The sequence below is a fragment of the Rhinopithecus bieti genome, unplaced genomic scaffold, assembly GCF_001698545.2.
Source record: "Rhinopithecus bieti isolate Rb0 unplaced genomic scaffold, ASM169854v2 scaffold_6439, whole genome shotgun sequence".
In the NCBI taxonomy this organism is placed as follows: domain Eukaryota; kingdom Metazoa; phylum Chordata; class Mammalia; order Primates; family Cercopithecidae; genus Rhinopithecus; species Rhinopithecus bieti.
Genome location: NW_016805421.1, coordinates 181,848 through 201,576, shown reverse-complemented (window position 1 = coordinate 201,576; position 19,729 = coordinate 181,848). Strand labels below are relative to the sequence as shown.

The 19,729-nt window shown below is 34.5% G+C and overlaps 1 protein-coding gene across 1 annotated transcript in view; it reads left to right on the top strand.

Annotated features, from left to right (window-relative positions):
* HSD17B4 (hydroxysteroid 17-beta dehydrogenase 4) overlaps positions 1-19,729 on the top strand; it is a 96,624-nt gene that overhangs the window by 75,140 nt on the left and 1,755 nt on the right. Inside the window, 6 exon segments of the mRNA XM_017872335.1 lie at positions 4,438-4,507; positions 5,117-5,223; positions 6,318-6,408; positions 9,131-9,222; positions 10,513-10,651; positions 15,597-15,724. Coding sequence (XP_017727824.1) covers positions 4,438-4,507; positions 5,117-5,223; positions 6,318-6,408; positions 9,131-9,222; positions 10,513-10,651; positions 15,597-15,724 — 627 coding nt within the window.

The following is a 19,729-nucleotide window of genomic DNA, read 5'->3' as shown; positions in this document are numbered from 1 at the left end:
TCTGCTTTTAGATGGCAGCTGGGCAGGGCTTCTGCTACAAATGGTGTATCTGCTTTTAGATGGCAGCTGGGAAGGGCTGGAAGGTTCCAAGGTGGCTTCTTTTGCATATCCGGGGTTTTAGTGCTAGCTATTGGGTGGGGTGCTTCGAATCTTCCCCACATGGCCTCTTTCTTCATGTGGTGTGTCATCTTCCAGGACCTTTTTTTATGGCCCTCAGTGAGACCCCCATTTAGATTTCTGGAGTTATTTTTCTGTGTAACTTCCTCCTCTTCAGTACACACAAATTCAGCTGCATCATCCTTTCAGAATTCTAATCTGTATTTGTAACTCAATGAGACCACTTTGCTATGTTTGAGGTTTCTGAATTGCATTCTGGGAACTGCTGTCAGAAGGAAGCGGTACAGTTGTAGAGCTCATCTTGTTTGTTTCTTTTCTGTAAAGAATTGTAGTCCTGCATTGCCTGCTTTCCAGTGTCTAGGAACAGTGGTAACCCCCACCTTTTTCTTTATAATTTTTCTAGTTGTTTATGGTGGAAGAGTAAGTCCATTCCAGGTCCTATATTATGGCCAGAAGCAAAAGTCATATATGCCTTTTTTAAAGACCTTAGTGCCTCATTTTCCCATTTAATCCATGACCGTCTAGTTTTTTAGTTTTTATTGCTGTCCCTTGACTTCATTTGTTTCTTGTATAACAGTCAAAAGAGCTTATTTTACTTCCTTTTTCCCCTCTTATTGTTCCCATTTTGGGGATGCATTATTTTATTGTTTAGAGCATTTAACATTTATATATTATTTCCACTTTTCTGCATCTTTCAGTTTTATATTTGCAATTGAATATGTCAACCCTTTTGCCAAAGCTTCTTAGTCAGCTCTTAGTTGGATGAAGCTCCTTCTGTGGAAGGTACCCCAAGAAGGGCTCATGTGTATAGTGTTGCCTTGGTTTCTGTATATTTAAAACTATTTACCCTAGATACTTGAAGGGACAGCTTTGTTGGATATAAAATCTTATTTCTTAAAAATGGTGCATCATTGTTGTCTTACTTTGTATGTTGCCTTTGAAAAGTCAGATGCCAATCTAATTATCTTCCCCTGTAAGTTACTTGATCTTTACCCTGAGGCCCTCAGGATTATTTTTGTCTTTTAAATCTAATGGTTTTGCTGGGATATGTCTCAGTCTTGCATGTTGCAGGTCAGTCTTCTTTATATACTGGTGGGCCTTTTTAATATGTATATTCAGGTCTTTTAGTTTTATAGTATTAAAATTTTAAATATTAGTTCTCTTTCATTATTTTGTTTTTCTTTCTTTGGATACTCCATGTATATGTACATTGGATCTTTTTATGTCTTTCAACTACTTTTCTTCTGTTCTTTCTTAGTTCCTTCTTGATCTCATTTTCATTCTTATGGTTCATTTCCACCCTTTCTGCCATCCCCTTATTTCATTTTTATTTGAATGTGTTCTCCTTTGGGTACCTTATGATTTAGTCTTCATTTCTTATATGATTTTGATTTTTTCTTTCAGTTTCTTTCTTGAATGTAATCATTACTTATTTATTTCTTCATGTATGTCATCCATTTATTGTCTTAGGTTTTGGATTTTGGATTCAGAGTGTTTGTTTCACGTCCCCAAATGCGTGAGTGTTTTGCTGTAGTTTTCTTCTGTTTGGTAGTTTGTTTATTTCGGGGGGTGGGGGTGGTGGTGGAATTCATTTGCTAAAAGGTTTTGTTTTGCATTTTCAGTTTTAGTTTTATGGTAGCATTGTATAGATGAAGGATATTTACCTCTGTGCGTTTTGCGGTTTGGGATGGTTTCCAAGATTCTTAGTTCAAAATTGCCCTTTCTCTCTGTGTAGCAAAAGGCAGTTTCTTTAGTGGGTGGCTTTAAAGAAGGGGCACTGTGGGGAGGTGTTTTATTTAAAAAAATAAAAATAAATTATCTTGCAGGATCATTAATTTCCTCTCTTGCTTCTTTTTTTCTTCACCATCCAGTTTTCAAAGGGGATATCTCGGTTTTATATTCTTATCCCAGAAAGTGATGCCTTTCTGGGACCGCCACTGGAAGGCTGGTGTACTATTCTTTTAACTGTAGTCAGTGCTCTCATCTTCCAGGATTCATTTCAGTATTTTTGCCCTTAAGATGGATTTATCTGGGAGTGATTTTCCTTTTCCCTCTTCCATGCACTGCTTTTGCACCCTGCCAGCCCTGCCACTTTGCAGTAGCTTTCAGAGGGTGCTCAAAAGTTAGCAGTGATAGAAAAGTGGTGTTTATATTAAGACTCACTGGAATTTGAAGTTTGCAGTGTTCTCTGTCTTATAGTTGCACTGTAGGCTTGAGATTTGTGTAGTTTTGTTTGTTCTCGTTATTTGTATATTTTTTTGGAGGATGTGAGGACTTAGAAAGCACTAGTTTCCTGAGCCTATTTATTTAGCATTTAGTTTAACTTAGTGGTACAATTTTTAAAAATCAAATTAAGAAGTAGTTTACTTGTATACAGATTATCCTCCCACCTACTTTTAATATGCAATATAATATATAGCTATTTGTCTTTTCTTACTTTTGGTGGTTGTTATTTATAATGACATTTCTAGGCAGAAATGAAACAAAACAAGAAACTTTTAGCTTTCCTTGTGAAATATGCCTTTTCTTCAAAATATGTAGAAGATAAGCTTTGGCAGTTGTCATTATTAATTGAACAGTGCTTATTTTGTGTTATGATTGAATGGGTCAAACATCCGGTCAGTTGGCTTTTGTCATTTCTCATAATGAGCCTTTTTTGTCTTTGTTTAACTAACTCTGTTATCTATAGAAAGCAATGCCATCATTGAAATAATGTGAGATATTTCATATTAATATGATTTCTTTAGAACATTGTTTTCATATATAGGAATGATATACGTGGGATAAGAATACTAGTACTAATCTTAGAAACTTGGTTGTTTATATTGTTGCTATAATCTTTAAAAAATAACTAACATTTATTGAGGTATTATGTATCAAATATAATACCTTGTAAGCTTTATCCCACCTTTTCCCAACTACTCTGTGAGAGTAAGTTCTGTTAGCCTCTAAATGTTTCTAAATGAGAAATTGAGGCTTAGAGTGGTGAAGAAACTTGCCCATTAATGGTAGAGCTGGCTTTGAATCGAGATCTGCCTGGTTCCAAATCCCATGATCTAGCATGTGTTTGACAATTTCCTGTCACAATTTCAGGCCCTGAAATGTGTCTTTCTTTCATTTGTATACAACATCATGATATATATTTGCTAACATTTTATTATATAAAGTGCTTTTTAAAAATTATCGTTTACTTCCTTAGCATCTCTTATAGGATCTTGCAAGTCACCAGTATTCAGTAATGGTTTATTTGATTTCATTATATTAAGAAGACTTGTAAAAGAAAGAATATTGAGTCATTGAGAAAGTGAATAATCTATAGAATCATTATATGGAGTGATGGGGAAGGAAGAGAGCTTATTGGATTTATGCAAAGCATATTAAAAAGAAAATCGTGTTTTCTTATGAATTACAGAGTATTTTCTATAAATAAAACTTGTTAAAATAATCAATATTTTAAAAGTAATAAAAGATCAGTAATTTTAAAAATATATGGCTAGTCTTCACATAACATTTCAGTAGTCTTTGGAAAACAGCACAGCAATTAATGAGAAAGGGAAGAAGTCTTGAGGCTGACCTAGAAGGGTCAAGTTTACAGATACATTAAATACACTTACTATTAGCTGGTGAATTTCTTCCTTTCAGTGCTGGTAAGTGCTTTATAACTTGGAAGAATGTGCCGTTTAAATGCCAGAAAGTATGGTGACTTTTTCCCTATTGTAATCCAGGCCACACTGCTAATCCTACCTTATCTAAGTGAACTAGTGATGTGGCTATCTGGACTGAGCAGAACTTTTATCATAATAGTGAGCTATCAGTTCAGTCAGGTTTCTTGCAGGGTGAGCTCATGTTCAGGATTTAGTGTCCCAGCAGAATGGAAGTTAGTGAGAAGTCTTCGATGTTTCCATGTCTGATGTGGTCTTAGAAGCTTCAATTTAAAACACCCCAAGAAGAAAGTTGGCATAAATTGTGCTTGCTTAGAACAGACTATAAACATTTACCTTATCTGTGTATAAATGGGAGTAGACTGATTGACTTCTTTTTGTGAGTCTCCTTAGGCAGTAGTAACAGTGTTTTACCCATTTATAATTCTTGGCTTCCCTTTCTACATTTTTTTCCCTCCCACTGATTTTAGTGGCAAGTGTTACAAAAACATTTCATTATATGTAATCTTTATTGTTACGAATAATTGTTTTTAAAATCAGAGCCTCAGGTACATTATGATACAGTGCTTATACCAATAACTAGCCATGTTTCCTATTTTTCATCTAATATATTTTAACAAAACACTGAATTCTATTTATGTTTATGCTTTCTCCACAGGCTGCTTTGTACCGCCTCAGTGGAGACTGGAATCCCTTACACATTGATCCTAACTTTGCTAGTCTAGCAGGTGAGCTGCCGATAATATGTATCAATGAAAAATATTAGCTATTTGATATTTAATTAACTAAATAATGTAAAGACACTACTACTTATGACTAGTAGTTTGAGTAACATTTTAAACATGTTATTTATTACATTTATGCAAAGGATATGGAAAGGTAGAAAATGTGTTCAGAAAATAGTGCACTTGAAATTCAGGTTATGGTGGATGGAAGTCCCTGCTAGTGCGAGGTCTAGGATAGGACCATAAGGGTGGGTGTCCTGAGGTCGTTGGAGAGAAAGCAAGGAACTGAAAGGTAGGGAAGGATCATCTACCTATGTGGATATTGAGAGTACCCTGGATGATTTCATGGTTACAACCAAAACTAAACAAAACAATTGCGTTTCCAGATCTCTCACATTCTTTTCCTGTTTTTTGTTTTGTTTTGTTTTTTCTTTATTTTATAATTTCCTCCCAGGATATACTCTTTAAAAAATATCTACTGTGTTTCTAAAAATAGATGGTATAATTCATGCTACTGCAGTCTAAAGGCATTTTTATAGTCCTGAATTAACTATACTTGATTTTTAAACTTTAAAGGAACATGTGTCTAACTCAGTGTTCTCTCTTTCCTAGGTTTTGACAAGCCCATATTACATGGATTATGTACATTTGGATTTTCTGCCAGGCGTATTTTACAGCAGTTTGCAGATAATGATGTGTCAAGATTCAAGGCAATTAAGGTAAATGTATATTATTATATAATTTGAATATTACTTCCTTTTTCTATCTTTAGAAAAGAAAAGGAGTTTTAGTGATTTAACTTAAAATAGATACTGTACTACAGCAATGTACATTTTTATTATTTCATTGACCTGGCAATCAGCACACTTTCTTTTTGTAGCTATAAATAGCTCTGTTGCACATGCACCAGGAAGGATGCACAGTTGCAATTTTAACATCAACTGGGTTGCTTTATAAATTAATTAGGTGCATATATATATATCAGTACATATGCCTTGAAAACTCAAGATTTGCTTTTTTTTAAACTGTTTTATCATTTTCCTTAATTTAATTAAAAATTAAGAGTTAAGTGGCTGATTAAGTCCAATAAACATACATCTACAGCAATATAATGACTGTTTATTGTTTTAACTCTGTACTTTTTAGTTGATTTCAAATTTTTATCCATTATAAGTAACAAAATATCCATGCCCACATTATTTTGTGTAAGTTTAAGCCAAAAGATGTATGCTTAAAAAAGTTTAAGGCATTGTCAAATAGCTCTGAAAGCTTTTAATTTATTCTCCATGCAGTAATGAAAATATATTTTCTGATGCACTGCCTTTGATAGCACTGATTACTCTCATGCTTTTTGTTTTATTACAACTATTTTTTATTATCCAGTAATATATACACAGAGAAAATAATACAGACAATTATGAAATAAAAAGTGAAATTATTTTGCCCTATATACTCACCCCAGGCCTCATTCCTCAGACTTAATTTGTGCCACTTTTAACTATTTAAGTTGTTCTGAGGTACCTATATAACTTTACCTAATATGATTATGGTTTTATTTCTTGATTTGTCCAGATAAAAAACACTATTTTTTGATTCCATACTTTGAAAGATAAAGAATCAGCTTACTTATGCTAGTTACATCTTTATTTTACTGATTTTTTCATACTATATTTAGGTCTTTTATGAATTTAAATATCTTTAAACCTCGAGTTGTTTTTTCTTTTGTGCTCTCTAATTTGCTTTCCAATTTTTTTCTCCTACAAGTAAGAGTTTCCTTTTAAAACATTTTTAACCCCACAACTCTTTTTTAAAGGCTCGTTTTGCAAAAATAATCCCAAGGACAAACTCTTAACAAACTTGTTTTGAGATGTGGAAAAGGAAGAAAAACAGAATTCATTTTTCAAACCAAGGGTTATTGATTTTGCTTGCCCACCCTTTCTTTCACATGCTTTTTCTTTGTTGTTCCATTTCTTGAGCCTTTTTTTTTTTTGGTTAGGTAAACTATGGATAGAAAAATTTCTTTTTGTAACTTTTAATTAAAATAAGATACATCTTGTCTGGGATTTTCAAAGTTTTATTTATCAAGCAACACTTTTTTAAAAAAAGAAAAAAGAAGTGTTTTGCACCTTGTGTTTTATTTTCTCTTTTATTTTCAACTAAATTGGTACCTATCTATGTAGCTGTGGCCCAGATATTCTGAAAACCCAACCAACCATGTCTTTTTGGCTCAACTAGTCAATCAAGTCATTGTCAAAATATCATCTTAAAAATGTTAAAGGCATGACTCAGACGGATATACAGTGAAAACACGACAGAAATCTATTTGACTCATTAATGAAGGATCTTGCAATATGATAAAACATGTTCAAAAGACAGTTAGAACAGCATGTTTATATGGTCCAATAGGAAAGTCGTTCTAAAATAATTTTGTAGAGTTAGAGACCAAATTAGTTAATATCCTGCAGAACAATAAAATCTTACCCTTTATGATTTTTCTGTGGACAGAAATCATATGCATCTTGATTACACAAAAATCCACAAATTAACAAGTACATCACAGAGTCTGGGCCTAGCAAATAGTAAATGACAAGCCAAATAAAGGTGTACCTCCCTATAGAGTGAGGTTATTTTGGGGTGAGGCTGTTAGCAATGCTCCAGTAAAATACTAAAAGGACATGCAGTCATTGTTTTATTTGCAAGTTATTGAAAGGCAGTTTTTGTTAACACAGTTGACTAGGGTAATACTTTTTGGCTTGATCATTTCATGCTATATAGAGCATATTAAACAACTCCAATGATAATGGTAATAGCTTTCATTTATTGAGAACCTATAAACTGGCAATAGTATTTTGTTTAATATACATAATAAATCTGCATGTAAATATAAGAAAATCTAGGTTCCTAAGAAAATCTAATCTAGGTGTCCTAAATAACTTGCTCATGGTCACACAGCAAGTGGTTGAGCTGGCATAGAAACCAGATCAGCATGGCTTCAAAGCTTTGATTCCAGGCCCTAAATGTCTTTTTTGTATCATGTTTTCTTTCACAAATAGATAACTCTGCAAAATTCTTCTTACATGGTTGTCTTACTCCTAATTCCTTTCTGTTGGTTGCAGTACCATTTTCCTGCTTAATCTGTACATATTGTTTGTTTTACTTTTCAAATTCTCCCTGTCCTTTAGGCTTAAGTTCAAGCTCCACTTTGCTCTTAGAGACAGTCTCTTACTATTCCCCACTTTCCTACCCGTACATATACTCAAATTAGTGTTCTCTGTAAGCCTTTGCAGCTAATATCTGTGCCACATATTTTGGAGCCCTCACATTTCCTAATTTGTTTTGTATGAGTAAATTTTGCTTTTTGATTGAGATTATGAACTCTAAAAGTGTTAAGGACCGTGCCTATATTACAGGTTTTTATTTTCCTGCAATTCTGGTGATGAATAGTATGTAAATAATTGTATGGATACAAACTTGAAGGGCTGAGAAATGATTAAATGTCTAAATATAAAGTATTCTTGCCATTTTGTTAAATCCTAAGCATGCTGTTTTATCTTTTCAGCATATTTGCTATATTTTTCTTCAGTGATTATAGATATTCTTTTTCTATTAGTTTTAGGACTCCTTCTCTCCCTTCCTCCTTTTCTCACTTTCTCCCTCCCTTCTTCCATTCCTCCTTTCCTTTCTATTCTTAAGATATAAGAAACATTTTAAACCAGTGTTTTAAAATGATTTGTTTGACTTGGTAACAATAAAGTAATTTACTAAAGTGCATTTTGTGAATTATCTCTTTCCATGCTTTTCAATGTATGTAATTTGAAGTAAAGAGAACAAATTACTTGAAAGATCTTTTTTCCTCCAAAATATGATGAGATGTAGTCAAGAGAATGATCTTCTTGATTGTTAAAAATCAAAGTTTTAATAAATGCTACCTTAAACTTTAGAAACTTATCCTATACATTTGTAGCAATACCACAATTTTTATGAAAGAATAGCCATTGGAATAATTTGAAATGAGGGACTAGGAATTAGAATTTGAGTTCCTTTAATGACCATTTTGATAAAAGCCTATTTAGGCATTTAACTTATGCTGTGTACACTTCCTCTTGAGATAAGACCTGGAATTACTACTTAAAAAACACTATTATGGTTTGTTCCTAGCCAATTTTATTCTGTATTAGCAGAACAAATGTACTCTGAGCACCACTGCCTCATGTGACTATTGTGCTATGCCTTTTACTATTTATAAGGATTCAGCATGGACTGAATTCTGTTTATAAGAGTTCATCCCCTGATCCCCACTTCCCCCTAAAAGAATGCCCGAAATGCCAAGACCCAGTCTCTCTCTGCGCATTTACATTGGAATTTGGGGGATGGGACCTCGTAAGGTTTTTTGTTTTTCTAAGGGCTCCAGTTGACTCTAAAGCCAGGGTTAGTAACAGTTGTGTGAAATCAGAAAGCCCTTGTGTTTATTCATCTTGACTTTTACTTTATCGGCCTTTTATTTTATCTGCATTATTATATTCTTTTTCATATGAGGCAAAAATATACATTTTAAACTTTGTACTGTTTCACAGTGAAATTACACTTCCATTGTAATCAGAATACATCTTTTTTTGTCTTCTCCTCCTGAGGTCCAAGAAACTGGAGACATTGTCATTTCAAATGCATATGTGGATCTTGCACCAACATCTGATACTTCAGCTAAGACACCCTCTGAGGTAGGTTATAAAGATTAGTATCCAAGCCACTTCCTTATTTAGGAATTTCAGTTAGGGTGACTTTAAGAATGGTTAGGCTACTTTAGAAAATTAACAACCATGAAACTATTCTTAATTCTTGAAGTGAAAGACATTAATTTCAAAACCACTTGGAATAGAAGGAATACTCTGGCAATTTATAAACTTTAAAAAACTTGTTTTGCAGAATACTGGGACATCTTTCAAGAGAACGTGATTTTCTAGTTTTAGAGTAAATAAATCAGTTGTTTAATCAGAATCTTAAGCAAACAGCGTTTTGGAGAAAATAGATTAAAAGTTGAATATCCTGTACCTTTTCTTGATTTAAAGACTTATATAAAGCTTTGTATGCAAATATATAAATCAATAGTGTGTGTAATTTATTAAAACATTGTATTCTTTATTAGCACGCTGAGACTTTTGATAAAAATGTTTATTTCTGAAATGTTAGCTTTGTAATGTTGAGGTTTTGATCCCCATGATCTTTAATTGTCTGTTATAAACCACATAACTGACTGAAAATTAAAATTCCTTAAGAATAGGCTAAGAAAAACAAAAAAAATTTAGACCGGGCTCAGTGCCTCACGTCTGTAATCCCAGCGCTTTGGGAGGCTGAAGTGGTTAGATCACCTGCGGTCAGGAGTTCAAAACCAGCCTGGCCAACATGTTGAAACTCCGTCTCTACTGAAAATACAAAAATTAGCCAGGCTTGATGGCGGGCTCCTGTAATCTCAGCTACTCAAGAAGCTGAGGCACTTGAACCTTGGAGGTGGAGGTTGCAGTGAGCTGAGATTACGCTCCTGCCCTCCCGCCTGGGAAATGAGTCTGTCCAAAAAAAAAAAAAAAAAGAAAAGAAAACAACAACAAAAAAAAAACCCCAAAACTTAAGAAGTTTTAGAGCCATAAAGAAATTCAGACTTCATGTAATGTAGTCCCATTTTATAAATAAAAAAATGAGACCATAGAAGTTGATTAATTTGATCAGGATCTTTCTAAAGTTAGCTAAACATAGGTTGTCCAGTTCCTATTTTTCTTTTAAAATATTATTTCTGAATTCTAATAAAAGTAAAATCCTCTTATTAAGAGCACTGAGGCTCTGAGTGATGTATATAAATATAAAGAAAGTATGAAAGACACATTGTATGAAGAAAACTGACTTATGTACAGAGTTTTAAAAAGTCATTTTTTTTGCACATATATTTTATAATCACTTTTCTCCTTGAGTTGTTTTTACAGAACTTTTAAAGTTAATTTTTTTGTTGTTGTTGTTAGGGTGGGAAGCTTCAGAGTACGCTCGTATTTGAGGAAATAGGACGCCGCCTAAAGGATGTTGGGCCTGAGGTGGTGAAGAAAGTAAATGCTGTATTTGAGTGGCATATAACCAAAGGCGGAAATATTGGGGCTAAGTGGAGTAAGTTATAGCCCTGATTTTATAATATTCTTAATTCTTAGTAAATAAAAGTATCTTTTAACAAAGACCTTTGAAGGTAGGTAAATCTTACCTTTTTAGGTAAGTTTTTTTTCTTCTCCCGTGGGAATGAATAGGTTTGGGAATGTCCAAAGGGGTGTGTGTGTGTGTGTGTGTGTGTGTGTGATGTAGGGAATCAATTGAAATGAAAATACCTGTTTTAAGATTTCATTGTAACCCTTGAAAGTAGTTTAAACAGTCATCTTGGCTACATGCATCTTTATCAAATTCATCAAGTCAAAATGAAGTCTTTTTAAGTCATGATGTTTGACAGTTATAAAGTTATTTTCTTCATACCAAAATAATAATTTGGATTATCTTAATTATCAATATAAAATCACTATTTTTTAGATATATACAGATTGTAGTCAAAGGTGTTTGTTTAGTATCTAGTCTAGGGGAATTATCTATTAGAATGCCATGCACCCAATATAAAACATCTTGCTACAGACAGAAAGTCATATTTCTTTTCACTTGTGGAGGTCCAAGGGGACCCTGGTACCATTTTGTGAAGAAAGAGAAATTAGAGGATAAAAAGAATAAAGAAAAAATATTCTATCAGATCTTTTGCATCTGCCATGTAACTCACATCCTTAATCATGGCACAAACTTTTATTTATAGAATATTCTGACCTCACCTTTATTTTCCTAGAGATTCTTCAATTAGGTTGAAAAGATGAAAAAGGATAGGAGGTAGAAGACTAAGTCCCTAAATTCCCTTTCAACAGAGTCTGTTGCTTGTCACAGTTATCTTACTGCATTATGGTCATTTATAATTGTGTGTTTTCTCTCATTTGACTTTGGACTTAACCCTGAGAAATGGCTACGGTTTGTTTATGTCTAGCTTCTAGTATGGTCAATAACACATAATAACTAGTCTGACTCTGTATTTGTTGAATGAGTGTTAAAAGCCATGTAGAAAGCATCGTTTTAGAAAATAGTATGGCTGCCTTTTAAAAAAAGGTTCTGAAACTGATGCTTTACCTTTTATTAAAATAATGCATTTCTTGTATGGATAGTGATGTTTATTTTTTATATAGTGTGAGTGAAATATGTAAGTATAATATGATACCAGTGAGATATTTCATAAGTGACTAACATATTTTATAGTATTTATTGCTATTAATTTCTAAACCCAGCCAGGAGTTGTTGTAGTAAACCCTTTGAATCCTATTTTATTGTTCTAAGCAACAGTAAAAATTCAGAGAAAATGAAAGATGACGTAAAGGCACAAGGAAGATAAAGAATCAGAGGGTTTATGTGGCCTACAGAATAGTCTGCTCCTGAAAATTAAAACACAGGTACTCTTATCTGAAACTCCAGAAACCAGAAAGCTCTAAAAGTGAACAGTTTTTTTCTCATGATTCACTGGTGGTGAAGCCTGACTTGAACTTACATGATGCTATCGATTGTCTTTAACTCACCTAATGTGAGTTAGACAAGTGTAGAAGTAATATACTTGTTTATAGATTGTTGCACTGTTGGGGGCCATTTGTAATATGGAATACATGTTTTATGTATTATATTTCCTTCCTAAAATCTGATTCCAAATTCCAAAACACATCAGCCTGAAGCAGTTCATTCAGATAAGGAATTGTGGGCCTGTACATGTATATAAATAATTCTTGTAGAACACAAGTGTTAAGAGACATGGAAAAGGGTGCTCTCTGCTTTCAGAGAATGGGAGGATTGGTTCATTCAATGAACATTTGAGTATTTATATGCCAAGTTCTCTGCTAGGTGGAGACTACAAATATGAATAGACAGGATGCCTTTTATTTTTTTTAAATCCGTAGGAATAATTATTTAGAGGCAGTGTGTCAGGAAAGCTGAAATACTGGAGTTGAGGAAACAAAGGTTGTTGCACTGCAGAGTAAAAGGAAGGGGACCTCAATTAAGGAAACGGTAATAATGAAGAGGAGAGGCCCATATAGAACTGTTGCTAAGATTGAATTGGCTAACTTAGCTACTGATTATGTCTAAAAAACAACAGGAATGAGAAAGAGTCAAAACTAATGCTGTGGTTTGGAGCCTGATGTGTGTGCTTGAGGATGCTGGCTGCGTTACTAGAAGTATGAAACAGGTAGAGGAGGAAGGTTTGGGAGAGAAGAAGATAAATTGTGGTACCCACACTGTACCTGCACTAGATTGTGCAGACTGTGGGTCTGAACTTAGGAGTAACTTCATAGCTGGAGGCAGAGAGTTGGAAAGCATATTTGAGGAATTAGTAGTTGGAACGAAGAACGTTAACTTCATGCACCATCTTGCTTCATGACGTGGGAAGAAAATGGAAGGAAAATCTTTGTTGGTCCTGCTGTTCCTGTTCATTTCATGGAATAATGGTTCTAAAATTTCCATTTGTCTGTAAACAAAATGAATGTCCTAGAATTTGGCCCACAGGTTTTAAATATGCAATTTATTGGTAGTCGAGGCACAGACAATCCTATACTTTCAAATAGAAATCTATTGTTTGAATGTATCCAATACCTGTAAAATAATATTACTGAAACTTTTGACAAAGATTTATTTCCATGTGCTGAATACAATGTTGCTGAGCAAAATCTGTTTTGTTTTCTTTAGGATGATACATTTAAGCTGGTTGACTTTGAGCAGTTTGGTGGTTTTCCTCCTGAATTTAAATTTGGTTTCCTTTCACATGTTTGTAATCATTTCCATTATAGGAACATAAGAGGAATTTACATTTAGATAGCAAGATGGTACAAATACTCTGGATTTTTGTTTGAATATTATTTGTTAAATAATAAAATGAGCCGAGTTTTAAAAGATATGTACTATAATTAATTGTGTAAAGTCTGCATGTCTAGACAAAATCCAAGCCTCCATTATGTACTGTATGTGTACTGTATGACAATGTGACTGGATGAGGATGTTCTTTGACTCTTAGAGGTTATCTATTTTGAATCTTAGACATTTGCCACAATATGTAAGAATTTACAGAGATTTGGGAACGGGCATTCTTTTGATACCAGAATAGTTAATTCTTGAGGATACCATGTGATCATTAAAACCTCTGAGCTCGTGGGTTGGTGCTCATCTTCTAGCAGTCAAACCAGATTGCCGCTTAGGATTCTCAACTTGGATATGAAATAAATCTCAAGGGTGATGGTTCCAAACATTGGATTTGGATTGAAATGAGTGTCTCATGCATTTATAGAAAAGTCTTGAAAGATTTTCCTTGAAAACAAATATGCTCTCCAGTTAGGAATAGGGGCCTGTTGGAGGCATATCTGCCTCAGGGGTCACCATTCCCAAAGCAACAGTGACTGCTGCTTCTCTTACGAGCAGCAGCTCCTGACTGCATGCTCATGTACGTTTATCTTCAAAAGTACACAGAAATGCAAAAAATCCTTTAAAACAATTCTGACTTTCCATCTTCTATGTGTTATTCTTCTTAATAACATCATTTTGTGATTTTTTTCTTTGAAACAATTTCAGAATTATAGAAAAGTTGCAAAAATAGTAGAGAACTTTTGTCTGTCTTTCATCCAGTTTCCTCAAATTGTTAAAATTTGTATCCCATCTTCTTTACTATTTTTTTCTATCATATGTGTTTTTTTCTTCTGAAGCATTTAAGAGTAACTTGCAGACATGATGTCCTTGTATGCCTAAGAGACTATTCTACTGGCATTTTTTTTAAGAACAAAGACATTCTCTTATCTATTCACACAACAAAGATCAATATCAGGAGATTAACATTGATGCAGTATATTAGCTAATCTACAGATCTGGTTAATATTTCAACAATTGTCCCAATAATGTCCTTTATTGCAAAACAATAATTATTATTCATTATTAAAATGAAGGAAGAAAAAGAATTGATCAGGGTCCAATCTGGGATTATACATTACATTTGGTTCTTAGGTCTCTAGTCTGCTTTGATCTGGATGAGTTCCTCAGTCTTTGCTTTTCTTGATTTTGAGATATTTGAAGACTGGAGACCAATTACTTTATAGCATGCTTTTGGTTTGTTTTAGTTAATGCTTTTTTCATGATTAGTTTTAGTTTATGAACTTTTGGCAGAAATAACACAAAACTAGTATGCTCTTGGTGTGATTTTTTTAAAATCTTAATTTTAACCTGAGTTTTTTTCTTTGTATTTGTTACTATTAATATATATTATATATATATTTTTTTGGGGGGGGTTACACATCCTTCTTTCATGTGCTTTTCCATTTAACAAATAACTCCTAAGTATTTTCTCTTCAAGGAAGTACAGGGGATACAAAGACAAAACAATGTTTGTGCCAGCAAAGACCTTCTAATATTAAGGGAAGGTGGCATAAACAAAAACAGTTCCTTCTTTCTCTTGTAGTAGCCCTTTGTGGTTTGTAAAGTATACATCCTAATAGGATCCTCAGGGGTCTCCGAGTTTTCAGATGCCATGTTGTCATCTGTTACCTCACCCCTCCCTCATTGAATGCTGTAAAGTATGACTGAAATTGTTATGGACTCTTTCAGAAGCTTAGTTATTACATAAATACAGAGCTAAATATCGACAGTAAGATGCCTATAATGAATTCTGCCACTAAGAGAAAATGAATACAGTCTATTTCTTCACTTCTGCAATAAGTTTAGCTGTGATCTTATAAGTGTCTGTAAACTCAAGGTGATGGTGGTGGTTGCAGACCATGACCTGAGCCACTACAGAACTGGAAGTTCCACTTCTTTACCTTGAATTTCTGTATTCCTGAATTTCTCTATTTTGCTTTTTTCTAAATGATAGATAATGTATAATCAAGAGAATAGTGTAGAATAAGTGCCACATTAATGTGGAAACTATAGAAATGTCGGCATTTTACTTGGTTTATTTTACCCTCATTTTGTGTAGAGAAAAAGATACACATTGGTTTCTTCCTATTTTTCCCAGCTATTGACCTGAAGAGTGGTTCTGGAAAAGTGTACCAAGGCCCTGCAAAAGGTGCTGCTGATACAACAATCATACTTTCAGATGAAGATTTCATGGAGGTGGTCCTGGGCAAGCTTGACCCTCAGAAGGTAATGTTCTCAAATGTTCATTTATTCATTGTGTTATTGTTTCCTCTTTGACAATTGCAGTTTTTAAGCTGGCTCCCAAATTCTGATTAATAAGCCAGGTTTCTTACAACTCTGAAGATGACATAGTTGCTACTGATATTCTGGTTGACAGGTCATATATTTCTTTTTTAATGGAGTTTCAGCTGACACTTTTTAAGACTGAACCCACACCTATATTTTTTAATATGTTCTGTTATGTGTTCAAAGGTGAAAAACCATATGATATTAGTAGATACTACATAAAATTAGACATTCCCAATATATAAGATTAAGAAATCATTGAATATTGGAACTAGAAGGGTATTTTAACATAATAGCCGATGTCTGTCTTAGGGTGAATCTTACAGGCATTTCAGTGGAAAATCATGATTAAATCAAGAGTGCCTTCTGTGACCATTATTTAGTTAATGTTATTCTGAAACTTTTGGCCAATCCACAAATATAGAAAATTAAAGTAATTGATGTGGCAGTTAGAATGGAGGAGAAGAATTTGTTATTTTCATTTGTGATTATGTAGTTAGAAATCCCAAGGGAACTAACTTACTGATTCTTAGAATGAAGCAGTTCAAACAAATGGCTGAGTGCAGTTATTTAAGAATAGCTTTCACGTAGGAGTAATGGGAATAAATGAGGAAATATACGACTTTCCTGTAGAGAAAGACTAAAAGGAATTGTAGTATAGTAGGTAAAAAATAGTCTTTGGCATCAGATAAAATCTAAATTTGAATCTTGGTCCTGACATCCAAAAGCCTTAATTTTCTTATTTGTAAAATGAGTTTAATAATTACAGTATTTACAAAGGCTTGTTATAAGAACTAAACCCAATAATATGTATGAAGAGCTATAGTGCTTCGCAGTGCAATGAACCCTCTGTTAATTTCTTTCCAGGAATTTATTTAGTACCTACTCTGATTCAGGTTCTAGGTATCGGCTGAATTAAGACAAAACCCTACTGTATGGAGCTTCCTTTTAGTGTACTAATGCAAAAGAAATAAAATTTCAAGTTAGGGAAAAATAAGGCTGAGTACAGTGTTAAAGCAATGACTGGCAAACTTTTTCTGTAAAGGGTTACATAGTAAATATTTCAGGCTTTGTGGGCAAGGTGGTCTCTGTTGCAGCTCTTCAGCTTTGCCATTGTAGCCTTAAAGTAGCCATGCAGAATATGTAAACAATGGAGTGTGACTGTGTTACAATAAAACTTTACAGAAACACACAGCTGACTAGATCTGGTTCTCCAGCTGTTGTTTGCCAACCCTTGAGTTGGACTGTGACAGGACAGGGGAACTATGTTAAATTGGGTTGTTTAAAATACCTTCTGGGGGTTTTCTAAGGTACCTGAAATGGCTGATAGAGACTTGAACAGAGTATCAGAATGAGTCATCACGCTAAGGAAACAACCAGTACAAAGGCCTGCAGGCGAGGAATTTGGATCCACTTGATCTTCTCTGAGCTCCATAGTGATAGAACCACCCCTCTGCTTGACCACTCGGATGAGAAACTTACTGGCATGTCAAACTTTCCGTGACCAAAATAGAACTTGTGATTTATTTTTCTCCCCCCATCTCTTCCTTCTTAATCAGTGGCACCATCATCTATTTACCCAAATTAATAAGCCCAGAAATGTAAAAATTATCTTAGATTCCTTCTGCCCTTCTGTATCCTTTTCATCCTTACTTCTGTCTGATCTTTCTCCAAAATATATCTTGAATTCGTCTTCTCTTCCTCTCTAGAGATATCACCGTGATACCAGCCTCCGTCATCTCTCACCTGTCTTACTTCCTCCAGTCTTGTCTCTCCCATTCAGTCTGTTGTTCTCCACCCAGGAGCCAGAGTAATCCTTTAAAAATGTAAATCAGATTAGATTATTTATGTTAGTCATTTCTACTACTTTCATTAATTACTGGTTCATATTTATCATCCCACTTGATAAAAATCTCCAAGATTTCCTTTTGCATGTGTATAAAATCCAAACTAGCTGGTACCGTGTCGTATATGATGTTTCTTTCCCTTGCTCCTTTTTCCGGCTGCATCCCATGCCACTTGCCTCGTCACCTATAATGCTCATTCTAGTTATTTTATTGTTATTTTGTCCTTCCTCAGTTCCTTCCCGTCTGCTTTTACTCCTTCAATGTCTATGCATTTGCCTTTTCTGGAATTTCTCCCCCTAGCTGTTTGCATGGCTGGCTTCATTTCATCCAAAGTAATTTCTTCCTGTGACATTCTGAGAACAACCTGTTTTCTCCTTCATTGCATGTATAATAGGCTTTAATTATTTGTTTACATTTTCCTTTCTGACTCCCTGAGTTTGATGTTAGCTCTGTGAGAACAGGGACAGATTTCAGCCTAGCCGAGAATATTGCCTGGTATACTGTAGACATTCAGTTAATACTCAGGTAGATTAAAGAGAATATAGAAGTAAGGAATGAAAGCTCATTATCAGTAGTTCAGGCTATATAGAAATTAGAAACGTCTGCATGTCAGACTCTATAGTATATTTCCATAAATCGAGGGAAAAAAATAAAACGATGATACATAGTGTAATTCCAAAAATTCTGGAAAGCACTACTATCTCAATAGAAAAAGTGAACAAAAGTCCATCAATGACAGACTGGATTAAGAAAATGTGGCACATATACACCATGGAATACTCTGCAGCCATAAAAAAGGACGAGTTCATGTCCTTTGTAGGGACATGGATGAAGCTGGAAACCATCATTCTCAGCAAACTATTGCAAGGACAGAAAACCAAACCCTGCGTGTTCTCATTCATAGGTGGGAATTGAACAATGAGAACACTTGGACACAGAGTGGGGAGTATCACACACCAGGGCCTGTCTTGGGGGATAGGGAGGGGGGAGGGATAGCATTAGGAGATATACCTAATGTAAATGACGAGTTAATGGGTGCAGCACACCAACATGGCACATGTATACATATGTAACAAACCTGTGTATTGTGCACATGTACCCTAGAACTTAAAGTATAATAATAATAAAAAGAAAAAGTGAACAAAAGGTATGGAACAGTAATTAATGAAATAAATAGAAATGACTAACATACGAAAGAAAAAAAAATTTTCCCAGTATCCAAAAATACAAATTAAAGCATGTTATTTTTGCCTCATGTTTTCAAAGTGTAAGAAAATAGTATTTTTAAGGTTAGGATAAGATAATTTACATGGAGCTGGAGGGAATATAAAATTGGTATAGGCCAGGAACAATGTCTGGTGCCTGTAGTTCCAGCACTTTGGGAGGCCAAGGCAGGAGGATTGCTTGAGTCCAGGAGTTTGAGCCTGGGCAACATAGTGAGATCCTGTCTCTTCCAAAAAAAAAATTAGCCTGGTGTGGTGGCACACACCTGTGGTCCCAGCTACTTGAGAGTCTGAGGTGGGAGGATCACCTGAGCCCAGGAGGTTTAGGCTGCAGTGAGCGTGATCATGCAGCTGTAGCCTGGGTGACAGAGCAAGACCCTGTCTCAATCAATTAATCAATAGTTGGTATAGCCTTTCTGGAAAGCACAGTGCTTCCAGACCTTCTTCCTTGATGGCAGTTTATAGTCTACTACTTTTTGCATTGCACTCCTAGGCCAAACCATATACCTGACAGTTTCATTTATGAAGTAGTTCAAAACAATTAGTTTTTTGTGTTCAACCAGTATGACTGTATTTTCCTTCCAAATTAACAGCATTCCAAAGTGCCCCTGAGAGAGTTTGCTGTGATGTCCGGTGCATGGCAGTGCAGAGTTTGGAAACTGGCAATATGGACGTATCGTTAAGAGCTTTAAGAAATAAGAAAATAGATAGGAGGAAAGATTTATGTACAAAATTCTTCTGCTCAAAAATGTTCAAAATTGATATTTTTACTTCAAGTAATTAGGTGTTCTTGTTTTAGGTTGTAAATCTCTTTCAGAGTGTAGTACCTAGCAGGCAGGCCTAAGTACTGACTCCTTCCGTGCAGAGTTGCAGAC